Source organism: Dreissena polymorpha, chromosome 4 (genome assembly GCF_020536995.1).
Source record: "Dreissena polymorpha isolate Duluth1 chromosome 4, UMN_Dpol_1.0, whole genome shotgun sequence".
Classification (NCBI taxonomy): Eukaryota; Metazoa; Mollusca; class Bivalvia; order Myida; family Dreissenidae; genus Dreissena; species Dreissena polymorpha.
Window position 1 is genome coordinate 26,569,058 of NC_068358.1, and position 13,054 is coordinate 26,582,111.

General features: G+C 36.1%; 1 protein-coding gene across 1 annotated transcript in view; it reads right to left on the reverse strand.

Annotated features, from left to right (window-relative positions):
- Nucleotides 1–13,054, reverse strand: part of LOC127878042 (DNA (cytosine-5)-methyltransferase 3C-like) — a 33,033-nt gene that overhangs the window by 9,402 nt on the left and 10,577 nt on the right. Inside the window, exons 7-13 of the mRNA XM_052424440.1 lie at nt 12,671–12,838; nt 11,380–11,511; nt 8,704–8,782; nt 8,198–8,337; nt 6,046–6,133; nt 5,130–5,278; nt 1,176–1,261 (exon numbers count right to left, since the gene is read on the reverse strand). Coding sequence (XP_052280400.1) covers nt 1,176–1,261; nt 5,130–5,278; nt 6,046–6,133; nt 8,198–8,337; nt 8,704–8,782; nt 11,380–11,511; nt 12,671–12,838 — 842 coding nt within the window. The remainder of the gene's footprint in view (nt 1–1,175; nt 1,262–5,129; nt 5,279–6,045; nt 6,134–8,197; nt 8,338–8,703; nt 8,783–11,379; nt 11,512–12,670; nt 12,839–13,054) is intronic.

A 13,054-nucleotide genomic window follows, 5' to 3' on the forward strand; every position in this document is an offset into this window, starting at 1 on the left:
CGTGCTGGGGAAAGAGAGGTGACACTTGGTAGTCACTTGCAGGAGGTGGGCCTTGTTTGGCATATGCCAATTAATTAACAAATCTGTTATTTTAGGTGATAGTAACTGTCCCTTATTATTTTATGTCATTGACACGTTATTTGTGATGATTAGCGGATAAGTGGGACTGAATAATCGTTAACGAGTGTAAATAGTAGATGCAGTTAAAACCAAACAACCAAACACAAATCAAAATGTTCTTTATTAATTTGCAACAAAGTGCAGAATATATTTCAGTCAGGTGTTGATCACACATCGTCATATTTTAATTGCGTTTTATAGTATTGTCTTTAATCTGGATTCGCCGCGTGTAGGCTGTATAATCTGCAACACCCCTGAAAAACACAATACACACAATGGGTAATAAAGTTGTTAGCGCTAATCAACACTATTATACCTAAACGAAGTCGACGCATTCGATACAGCCTTATTGCATTCGCGTTTTACAGGAAATGTCAGTTGTCAGTACACTGTATAATGAACATCCCCTTTGTGTCAAAACCGGATTTAACTTGAGTGTGAATAGTCGACTGTTTCATGTTCTTTGCATCAATACCATCTGTGTATCTGTATTATAAGTATACCAGTCAACAAACAAGGTGCGCGCTTCCGCATATGGGTATTCGGACGTTAAAAAAATTGACCTACGGTTTAGCGTTCATGCCGTCGAACGCATTAAGCAATATAACTCGTTTTTTTTCACTATTTCTATATTTGCAAAAAATACTAGTGGCTTATAACTTACCTTGCAATCTTTTTTTCTCGCATTTTGCGAGTGTGCGAGTGTTAATTTCGAGCCCTGTGTATATGCGTGGATTACGCTGGATTTAAATGCCTCATGCCTACGGTAATTCATTATTTGTTTCAAATTTAGGACATGATTGTTCGTTAGGATCTTGAATTCGTCCATCGGTCGAAGGACGAAAAAGGCGAAAATTAATGTCGGACGAATAATAATGGTTTCACAGTAGCATTTTCTTTGATTTTTTTTAAAGAATACTATCAAAATAGCAAACAGTTTGGATCCTGATGAGATGCCATGTTCTGTGGCGCCTCATCTGGATCCAAGCTGTTTGCAAAGGCCTTCAAAATTCGGTTCCAGCACTGAAAGAGTTAATATATCATAAAACATTTACCTATACATTCCAGGTATGTTTCCCCAGAAGTACCTTGCCCTGTTCTGGCCAGTGAAGTACTTGGCATCCCACAAGGTTGGCTCCATCTAGCAATACATTGAATAGTGCACAGAATAGTGCTCATCATCAGGCTTTGGATAAGGCACATTCAGTGGTTTACTCTCAAAAGAGAATTTAAAACGTATTCACTGAAAATAAAATCAGGGTTTACAGAAGCAAATTTGTTGAATTAATATCCCTTTCAAAATTAAAAGAAAAGGGTATTTGAAGTGTTGAAGGGATATAAGCCTTAAAACCAAAATCATACAGAAACAACAGCGGGCTAAAGCTCTTATTTTAGAAAGTGATGGGTTATTTATTTTGTGCATGGAACTTCTCCCCATATATACCTATACACCAAAGCAGTTTAATGTTGAGATTTTTTATTAAAAATATAGCCTTCAAAAGTTACATCATACACAAACAAAAAGGGCAATATGTCTTAATTAAGAAAGTGTAGAGTTATAGTTCTTGCACATGGCACTTTTCCTCATTGATAGATCTATACACGCATGAAATTTCATGTTGAAATCTTATATAGTTTCTGAGATGTAGCTATAAAAGTTTGTGTCAGATGGAGGTTCCAATGGACAAAGCAAAAACTATATCCATTGCCTGGGTGGGGGATAATGAACAAAATTTAACTCTTAATTGTTTCTAATACAAATCTTTGTGAACACATATAACCAGATCACTTAAAGAAGTAATCAATGGAACAACAATTTCCACAGAGAATGTAAGAAAGCATTTAAGGAAGCTGAAATTAACCACATCAATAGCACCATACAAAGAGGCCTGGATTAGAACAACACCAAACCATTCTGGAAATATGTGAAATCATGTAGACAAGACGGCACTAGTGTGGCCCCACTGAAAAAGATGAGTGGCCTTGTGAGTGATAGTACGGTCAAAGCGCAGTTGCTGATTGACCAATTTAAATCCACGTTCACAAGAACACCAGTGACACACATCTACAAAGAGTCGCACAGCACTCAACATCAACAAAAGGGGCGTCAAAAAACTCATTCTGAAACATCAACCCTGCTCAAGCCCAACAATCAGACATCATCCCTAGCCTCGTACTTAAGACTTGTACCAGACAGTTAGCACCTGCTTTATCAAGCGTGTTCCAAGCGTTCTAAACATCACATGGCACAGTACCAGTCCCCTTGATATTTCTTTGCCACATCAACTATCTTCCAGTCAGTAAATTGCTTATATGCATACAATCACCTCCTGTGTCGAAATTTAAGAAGTGGCCAAAACAACGATATCTTTCAACAAGAACTAAACCAACTAGAAGTCGAAGCCAACACATGGGGAATGCGCTTAAATGCCAAAAAATGCTAAATCCTAACCATAAACCAGAGATCCTCAAAATTTTACCAACTAGAAAACCCCATCCTCCAAATAGTTCCAGAAAACCAGTATCTGGGAGTAACAATATCAGAACACTGAAATTTGAGCTCTCACATTAACAAGTTCTCGAAAATAGCAAAATCCACTCTTGCCTTCCTTAGACGTAACGTGAAACACTACCTTGAATCCTGTTATAAAACGGCCTATCTTGCCTTAGTAAGGTCCATACTTGATTAAAGCTCCATTGTCATTGGGACCTTCAATCAGGTGGATGAGAAGCTGGTGCCAGCCCTGCCAAACCATGATTTCCTTACCCCAGTCCGTGTATCAAAACCTAAAATTTACCTTTAGACTTTCTTAGATTAAAAGAACAAAAACATTATTGAACATGATGTGTTTGTGAAACACTATATCCCCCCCCATATATTTGACCTTTGACCTTGAAGGATGACCTTGACCTTTCAATACTCAAAATGTGCAGCTCAATAAGATACACGTGCATGCCAAATATCAAGTTGCAATTTTCAATATTGCAAAAGTAATGGCAAATGTTTAAGTTTGATAAACAAACCAACAAATCAACAAATAAACAGACGGCAAAAACAATATGTCCCCCAGTATTGACTGGGGAACATAAAAATACTCAACGAATTGGTGCTAATCAAGTGCATAAATCCACATCATAAAAACTCATTCTTTTCAAATACTATAATCTCGTGGAATAAACTTGATGAAAGTGTCGTGCACGCAGAAACAGTTGACAGCTTCAGGTCAGCTGTCCAACAGTGGAGATAACCACCCTTTTCCCGATGCGCTGACCCCAAAAGGTCCTTTAACCTATCTATCAATGTCCAGATCTCAAAAGATATGCCATAACACCTTGCTTTACAGAAGAAACACATTCTGAACAAGAAATATCTTTTAAAAAAGATATATGGCGTTGATTGTGGTTGTGGTTGATGAAAGATAAAGAGTCATATCAATGAGACAGCAAATGCCTTTTTCTGCGCAGTTCTTAGGTGCATCACATGCAAATCAATAACCTTGCGCCAGATTTCGTGGCTTATTTCGCATTATTAGATATTATTGACCATATATCTATAGATATAGAACAAAACTACACAAGAAGAATGGAAATTAAATGAAGATATACAAGCCTATGGCCACAAACGAATCATCCATACATATTTGAAATATTAATATGCGCGTTCTTTGAACTGACATGTTGCAGTGGTTTTTCGTACATAGTTATTTGATTCAATTGTTAATAGTATCGTGAATCATCGCGCTCATGCTGAGTAAATTGGTCGCTATGGTGGAATAATTCTTATTAAATTAATCAAAACTAGTACCTATAATGGAATTATTGAAAACAACACTATTGCCAAGCAATATATGTCCCCTACTGGCTCAACCATTGTCAGAAATTCCACCATTGTCAGAATTTTTATATATATTTGTTGCCATAGCAACCAGAATTTTTGACGTAGTAACAAAATGAAATGACGTGCATAATGTCAATATTGCCATCTATCCATGTTTCAAGCTTTATTGAAAAATATTAAGAACTTTTAAAGTTATTGCAGGATCTAGAAAACCACCATTTTCAGCAGTATTTCTAGTCTATTTGTTGCCATAGCAACCAGAATTCTTGACGTAGGAACAAAATGAAATGGCGTGCATAATCTCCATATTGCCATCTATCCATTTTTTAAGTTTCATAAAAAAAAAATATAAAGAACTTTTAAAGTTATCGCAGGATCCAGAAAAGTGTGACAGACAGACTCACAGACGCACAGAGTGCAAACCATAAGTCCCCTCCAGTGAAACTGGTAGGGGACAAAATCTGTTATTGACATACCATAATTATATCACCGAATATCTGCAATAAAGATATTTCCGGTCATGTTCACCGGGTGAACGCGATAGAGTTTATATAATGAGTCTTGTACTGACCCCGAACTGAACTTAATACCTTGCGAGATGGAATGGAATGCATTAAAGTGAGGTCACGATTCCACTGCTGGAACGAAGGTTTGTTTAAGCTATATACTTTTACATGTTTTTTTCGGTGTTTCGAAAACAATTTAACATATTTTGGACAAAACGAATATCAGGATAGGGAACAACAATATTTATATGATCTAAAATATACGTGATAACAGAAGGCAATACGGTAGTTATAACTAAATATGAGAACACAGCCTTTAAAAACCAACGCCATGGCGCTGACAGCCTTCTAAATGTAAAGGGGCACACACAAACTGTATTGATGTCGTGAGTTGAGAGTAAAACTGTTCTATCCCTCAAGCCCATTTACAAGAGATAAAGTAGTTTCATGCTGAACATGTGTTACAAAGACGCGGTCATGTTGCAGATGTTCTGGGGAATTATGCTCAAATCAGCCAATGGAATAAATGAAGTGTATTCATTCTGATCTAGCTGCGGGAAATTTTATTTGAATTTTATTGGACACTTACAAAGGTCAGGTTAGGTGAAAAGCAGGCTTAGACAGCTACGCCGAAAAATTACTTTTGCAGAAATGTGTAATGTTACCCCCATGATCTGACAGATGAGTGAGTAGAAGTGTTTGGGCATGTGTGCAGTGTTTTCCATGAGCCAGAACACGTGGTTGCTCCCCCTGCACAACGCCTCCACGTCCTGTACCAGCGCCATGTACTTCACCACCAGGATACCGCTGCCATCTGAAACATAACATCAAGTAGTGAGAGTTAAACACTAGAATAAGAGATACTTTTTTAAAAGAGATACAACAGTGTATGCATACTCAAACCTCAACATGCAGTGTTTTTTCACCATATTGGGAATTGGGCCAGGTCCCTTTGGATTGGAAAAAAAGCTCCGTTTTGACTAAAATTGAAAAATTATTGTTGTTTTTCTTACAAATGCTTCAAAGTTAAGAATACAATTGTTTTCAATATTATATTTACTAAGGTTCAACTTGAAGAGCTGGATGGGAGATGAACAAAATATTGGGACCTACACAAATGTTTTTCAGAAACTTTAAATTGGGTTATTTTTAGGTCCCATGTGGGAAAAATATATAACTTTTTTTATTGAAAATGAGGCGGAATACCGACCCCAAATTTGAACGAAAACACATAGACATGTATGTTAAATGTACATTACCTATGTCAAAGAAGAAATATTGCTATCTTTTTAAATTATCAAAAACATGTGTTCAAAAATATAAGTTCTTTTATCCGGTTTGAATGGTAAATATTTGTTATCAAGTCCGTGAATGACTCAATCGACATATGAACTTATTGTGACTTAAATTGAATAATGCAGGATTAATGTTTGTACACTGAATCAGACAGGAATACCTCTTAAATTATCGCTGAGAAATAAGAATATTATTTTAATATTTTAATAACAAAATATCCAAAAAGTTTGCGTCAAAAACAGTGTATTATTACTATTTTAGAACAAGAAGAAAGAGTTTCCATACTGAATCCTTTCCTTCCTGGATTAACAATAGACAGATCGTTGCAGGGCGGTCCACCCAACACCAGGTCTATGGGGCAGAGGTCACTCAGCTGAAAGTAATCGGTCAAATGTCATGCAGCTAAAAGTAATAGAAAGGGGTCTTGCAGATGCAAGTAATAGGTCAAAGGTCATGCAACTGAAAATGACAGGAAAAAGGTCATGCAGGTGAAAGTGATATGGTAGAGTTAATGCAGATGAGAGTGATAGGTCAAAGTTAATGCTGCTGTTAGTAATATTGCAGAGGTCAATTAGCTGAAAAAGATAGGTCAGAGGCCATGCATCTGAAAGTTATAGGTCAAAGGTCTTGCAGCTGAAAGTGATATGGAAGAGGTCATGAAGCTGAAAGTTATAGGGCAGAGGCCATGCAGCTACAAGAGTTCCGCGGTTGAAGACATATGTCCCCCTAACAGGGCTTTGAACTAGTGACCCCAATTTCAATAGGAGTCATCTACTGTCCAAGGCCAATGCACTTGTGAAGTATCAAGCCAATCGTTCAATTGGTTGATGAGTTATTGATCTGAAACAATGTTCACACTTATTGTGACAGTGATCTTTGACCTAGTCACCCCAATTTCAATAGGGGTCATCTACTGTCCAAGGCCAATGCACATGGGAAATATCAAGCCAATAAGTCAATTTGTTGACAATGACCTTGACCTTTGACACAGTGACCCCAAATTCAGTAGGGGTCATCAACTGTCCCTGGTCAATGTACACATGAAGTATCAAGACCATTGGTCAATTTGTTGGTGAGTTATTGATTGGAAACGATTTTCACACTTATTTTTGACAGTGACCTTGACCTTTTACCAAGTGACCCCAATTTCAATAGGGGTCATCAACTGTCCAAGGTCAATGCACATGTGAAGTATCAAGCCAATCAGTAAATTTGTTGAGAAGTTTTTTATCAGAAACCAATTTTCAAACTTGACCTTTTACCTAATGACCCCAATTTCAAAATTGGTCATCTACTGTCCAAAACCAGTGCACATGTGAAGTATCAAGCCAAGCGGTCAATTCAATGACAAATTATTGATCGGAAACCAATTGGTCTACCGACAGACCAACCGACCGACATCCAGCAAAATGAATGAGCCGAGGTTGCCACTAAAAGTTTCAAAAATGAGCTCGATTTTAAAAATAAATGTCATGATAAGAACTGATTTCCACTAGAACAGTCATTGAAGATAGCAAAAGATAACACAATGACTTATTTCAAGCAGGTGCAATACTTTGATGAAATATAAGTTTATATTCTTGCAAAGAATAATGCAACATACACAAAAAAACGTCTTGCATTTCTAAATAGTATTAACAACGTATCAATAAAGTGATGATGATACACCCAAAACTGAGAGACTATTTACCCATTCATAGATTTCATTTACATGTATTTAAATACCCCTTATTTCCTCAGTTCAAGGGCACATAATTTAGCAAAAAAAATAGTGACATACACAAACCAAAAAAATCGTGTACTTCAACATTGTATCAAACAAATTTTCTTCGCGTTATATGTCGAGACACAGAAAATCGACAGATGAGGTATGCCACAAAGTGAAAATGGACAATGATGGAAGTATGCCATCTTTGTCTAAATAGAGGGCACATTACTCAGCAAAAAATAATGTGACATAAAGGATAATTACACCTTGCACTTCTACATAGTATAAACAAAATGTGTTTACACAATTGTGTTGATAGGAAGAAAACTGAGTTAAACGTGCAGCTTGGCAGACCAACTGACCAACAGACATAGTGATTCCAGTTCACCCTTACAAAAACATGGTTTGCAAGGATATAATTATTTTCACCTGGCCACCTTAAGAGAACAATCTTTATAACAAAAACTATTTTCCATGGACAATTATAAAGTAATTTATGTTATTATTTCATTATAGATATGCAATATACATATTGGTAACTAAATTGTCAAGGGATTAACAGAGAGAACATTTATTGGTATACAGTAAACTGTTGAGAAATTCAAATTATTAATTGTGATGATGGGATGTAACACTGTTGTATCTGCTTATAATCTCTTTATGGGGTACAATATTTTCACTCTGACCCTCACATTTCACTCTTGGCTTCAAAGCTTTAAAACAATTTACTGTATCCTTGTTGATGTTCCACACATCCCCAAGATGAGTGACATTGTAATGGAATGATGACACGGCCATGGCGTCTTTGTCCACCTCAGATATGGCATACAGCTCCACGTCTATACCCAGTGCATCCAGTGCAAGCCTCCCTGAAACAAGATGTTTTAATATATTTTTTTAATTTCATATAATACTAATAATAAATAAAATTAGCCGTTCTCATCGAACTATTCATTAAGTGAGAGTCACATCCATTAGTTACAAAATGCTTTAACCCTTTACCCCTTAGATACGTATTTTGACCCATGTGTAGTCCATTAAAAGTCAAATTTAATTTAAGGTGTTTCTTAGTAGATTCAAGTTTTAAAAGTTTCATTTCCAATCCTCAGATACTGATGAGCAACAAACAGCATAAAACCTGAACAGACTGCGAGTTACTCACAGGCTGTTCTGGTTTTATGCTGTTTGCACATAGCCATTTTTAATTTGCTTCTGAGAGGGAAACGGTTATTTACCTGTACCAATGCCATCAAACAGTGACAACACCCGTAATTTCCGTTTGTTGCCCAGAGTTAAATACTGCAAATCTTGACACTGTAATGATTAATAAGGACAATCAAAACTGTGATGACACATAAACAAACATCTATATATTTGTGTTCAAGTTTAAACAGTAAATGAAAATATTTAGAACAAGATGTGTTTGTGAAACACTATGTCCCCACATATAATTGACCTTTGACCTTGAAGGATGAGTTTCACATTGACCTTTCACCACTCAAAATGTGCAGCTCCATGAGATACACATGCATGCCAAATATCAAGTTACTATCTTCAATATTGCAAAAGTTATGGCCAATGTAAAAGTTTGATGCAAACAAACAGACCAACAAACAGACAGGGCAAAAAACAATATCATAAAAATGTCAGGGTTTTTTTTTACTAAGAAAGTGACACCGATATTCGGCGTCTTCCCCTACCAGAATTTTTCCCCTCAAAATACAATTTCCCCACCAAAAATATCATTTTTCACCAAAATATAATATTTTCTCTCAAAGAAATGTTTATTTTTCCTTTGGGCATTCGACAATTATCCAATTTGCACCATGTACAACGATCTTTCTCTCTCTCTCCAGACGAACACAAAAAATCTGGGAATCCCAGTTATTCTAAATATAGCTCTTAAATAACGTTATGTAAACTGGGCAACTAATCGTAATAATCATGTGACTATTTAACTGGATACCGGTCTTGCGCGAGAAGGGTGTTTCGTCAATAAATTACCAGAAACCAGTCGAATTTTCATCCGGGCTATGTGCAAGCCAAGATATAATCGATGTAAATCGACCTCATATTTATAGGAGTAAGATATAAACGTGAAAACAGAAAAAAATGTCTCACAATTGGCGTTCTTACACAAACAAAATAAAACATTCGGACTCGGAAGATACTGAACGCATCGAGGCATTTTTTAAGAAAGAATCATCGAAAACCGTTATAACCCATCAATCAGGATTCTGAGGTAATCAACATCGAACATTGTGAAAGTGAAAGTAGATAATCGGCAGCTGCTGCTCCTTTCCCTTCCAATACTGTAGCAGATCAAGATCGTCAACCCATTCATCATGAAATTGAAATCACAAAATTGACATCGTCCCCCGGCCCAAGTACAGAAATATAGTTGAAAACATTTCCCATAATTAGATCTACACCTGCAACTTAATTAAGGACTTTGACTTTAATACGTGTTAAATGTGTTTTAGAACAAAAAGGACGGAGACAAGCCTCTTTTGATGAGTTATAGACATTGAAATGAACAGTTTTTATTTTTTCCCCTAATATGTCTCTTTCGCACTCTTTTTTTCCCCTTTCACCCAGCGTCCAGCGTCTTCCCCTTTCTCTAAAAAAAACCCCTGAATGTGTTTGTCAGAAACACTATGTCCCCTTCTGCGCCGCTTTGAATTTATTAATTTTTTTACCTTTGACCTTGAAGGATGACCTTGACCTTTCACCACTCAAAATGTGCGGCTCCATGAGATACACATGCATGCCAAATATCAAGTTGGTATCTTCAACATTGCCAAAGTATTCATAAAATGAGCGATTTTGGCCACATATACTTGACCTCTGACCTTGAAGGATGACCTTGACCTTTCACCACTCAAAATGTGCGGCTCCATAAGATACACATGCATGCCAAATATCAAGTTGGTATCTTCAATATTGCCAAAGTATTCATAAAATGAGCGATTTTGGCCACATATATTTGACCTCTGACCTTGAAGGATGACCTTGACCTTTCACCATTCAAAATGTGCAGCTTCATGAGATACACATGCATGCCAAATATCAAGTTGCTATCTTCAATATTGCATAAATATTCATAAAATGAGCGATTTTGGCCACATATATTTGACCTCTGACCTTGAAGGATGACCTTGATCTTTCACCACTCAAAATGTGCAGCTCCATGAGATACACATGCATGCCAAATACCAAGTTGCTATCTTGAATATTGAAAAAGTTATTGCAAATGTTAAAGTTGGAGCAAACAGACCAACGTACAGACCAACAGACAGGGTAAAAACAATATGTCCTCCACTATAGTGGGTGGGGGACATAAAAATTGAAAGACAATTCAATTAATTCAGTTGTACAACATTGTTTTACTTCAAACATGTTCACATTTGAATTCATCACTTTTGCACTTAAAAAATTATGTCCCAACTATTTTTCATTCTTTTTTAACAAAATAATCCATCATGAATTAAAAATCCTTTAACAAATTTCTTTTATTTCAAACTAGTATTCATTTGAATATTTCACCATGTTCTTTAAGTAACCAAGTAAGCAGCACATGGGTACAAATCATTTACTGTATACATGCCAGTGTTCATTTCAGAGTGCTTTCTGTGATGTACTTGTATTACTTAATTAATATATCTGGGATACCGGATATAATGCATGTGTGTAAAGTGTCGTCCCAGTCCGCACAGGCTAATCAGGGATAATACATTCTGCTTTAAGGAAATTTTTGTTTAAAGGAAGCCTCTTTTAAATGAAAAATGCAGTCAAGATGTAAAGTGTCATCCCAGATTAGCCTGTGTGATCCGGGACAGCTCTTAAAGCTCATGCATCAATCCCAGTTTTCCAAGAAAGTGGCTCAATTGACTACTATAAACTATTAATACTAGAGGCACATGTCCAGGTTGAAAGAAGTGCAGGATCTCCTGGTCTCTGTCGGCCCGCGGCACCAACTGACCGTGGGTCTCCATGCTGTAGTCCTGACACAGAAAGCAATGCCAGGGGCTGGTCTCATGGGTCTGAAAGGCATACACAGTGTAACATGACAACATGGGAATGTAGCAGCTGGATTGTGATGTTCAAGCAACAACTATAATGTGTGTTTTGTCTTTAAAGAAGTTAAGTCAGGCAATTCCCATTAAACCATTATAAAAGGAATTACAGACAAAGATGCTGGACAGACATTGCAATCAACTGTATTCAAAGTCATTAAAATTCATGCAATTTTTCACAAACAACATTTACTTAATGTTATTAAAATGGGTGTAAGAAACTTAGAAATTAATTTTTAAATTTTAAGTTGAGTATCATTAAAATACCCACTATTTTAGGCCTTATGTGTTGAAGTTAACAACAATAAGCATCAAATTGTTTGGAATACAACATAATCTGCACTTCAAATTTAGTCCATATTTAACAGTTTCCCAGCTAAGTTGTTCAATTGATCTTGTTAAGCAACTTCGCAATCCAAGCAACATTTTAGAATAGAAGATTATCAGGTATGAAATGTAATACAACTATTTAGTGTAATTTCCCAATTAAATTTAAGCTAATATTGTTAGTTTTCCTAATTGTTCACAATAAACTTTTCATAAAAGCGTCAAAGAATGCATCATTATCAAACAACTTGCCATCCTTATCAGATACCAGAGTTCCTGCATATTTTCGTACACAGTGTAAATAAATCAAACAACAACAAAAGAAACAAATAGTTTTCAATATAAGATGATCTGCAATTAAAATCTCATCTACTTTTCACAGTTCCCAAGCGTTCAAATTGATCTTGTTTAGAAATGTTGCAATCTGAATGTCAAGTTAGAACACAAAACAATCGGCTAAGAACAGCTTAAAAAATATTAAGTATACCTATCCAATGTTGCAATATAAATACTAATTGTCAAATTATGTTCACAATATACTTTTTCAAAAAGCAGCAAAAAATGCATCATTATAAAAACATGGCTTTCTTTTACCCGTTTTTGTGACGCATTTTTTCAGAAAAAATTAGTCACAAACTTTTCAAAATTGTGAAAAAATTAGGTTCAAACTCTTTAAAATTGTGAAAATTTTAGTCAACAACTTCTAAAATTTATGAAAATTTCAGTGCTAACTTCTCAATAGTGAAAAACCGCCATTCTGGGGAGAAGGAAAAAAATGCCCTGCAAACAAGTTACTAACCTTATCAAAAGCCAGATTTCCTGCATATTTTCGTACACAAGCAAAGCAAAAGGCTTTCCCACAGTGAAGATCATCACAGACGAACATCTTCCCGCCATCCCCACACACACAGCAGAACATGCTACACCCGTCGTCATCGACAGCATGGAAACTGCTCTTCAAACTGTCCTGAGAACATAAGCATATCTGCTGTCAGAGTCAACCGAAGCTCCACTTCCATATATCCAGTACGACTTATGCTCTAAAATGTCAATTGTCTTGAACAAGAACTCACCTGTCCCAACCTTAACTCATTTATGCCTAGTGGACTCTCCCATCCTTCTAAATTGGATAAATTTATTTCCAAAATTAGGGATGTCTTGTATATTTATTTCTATATTTAGA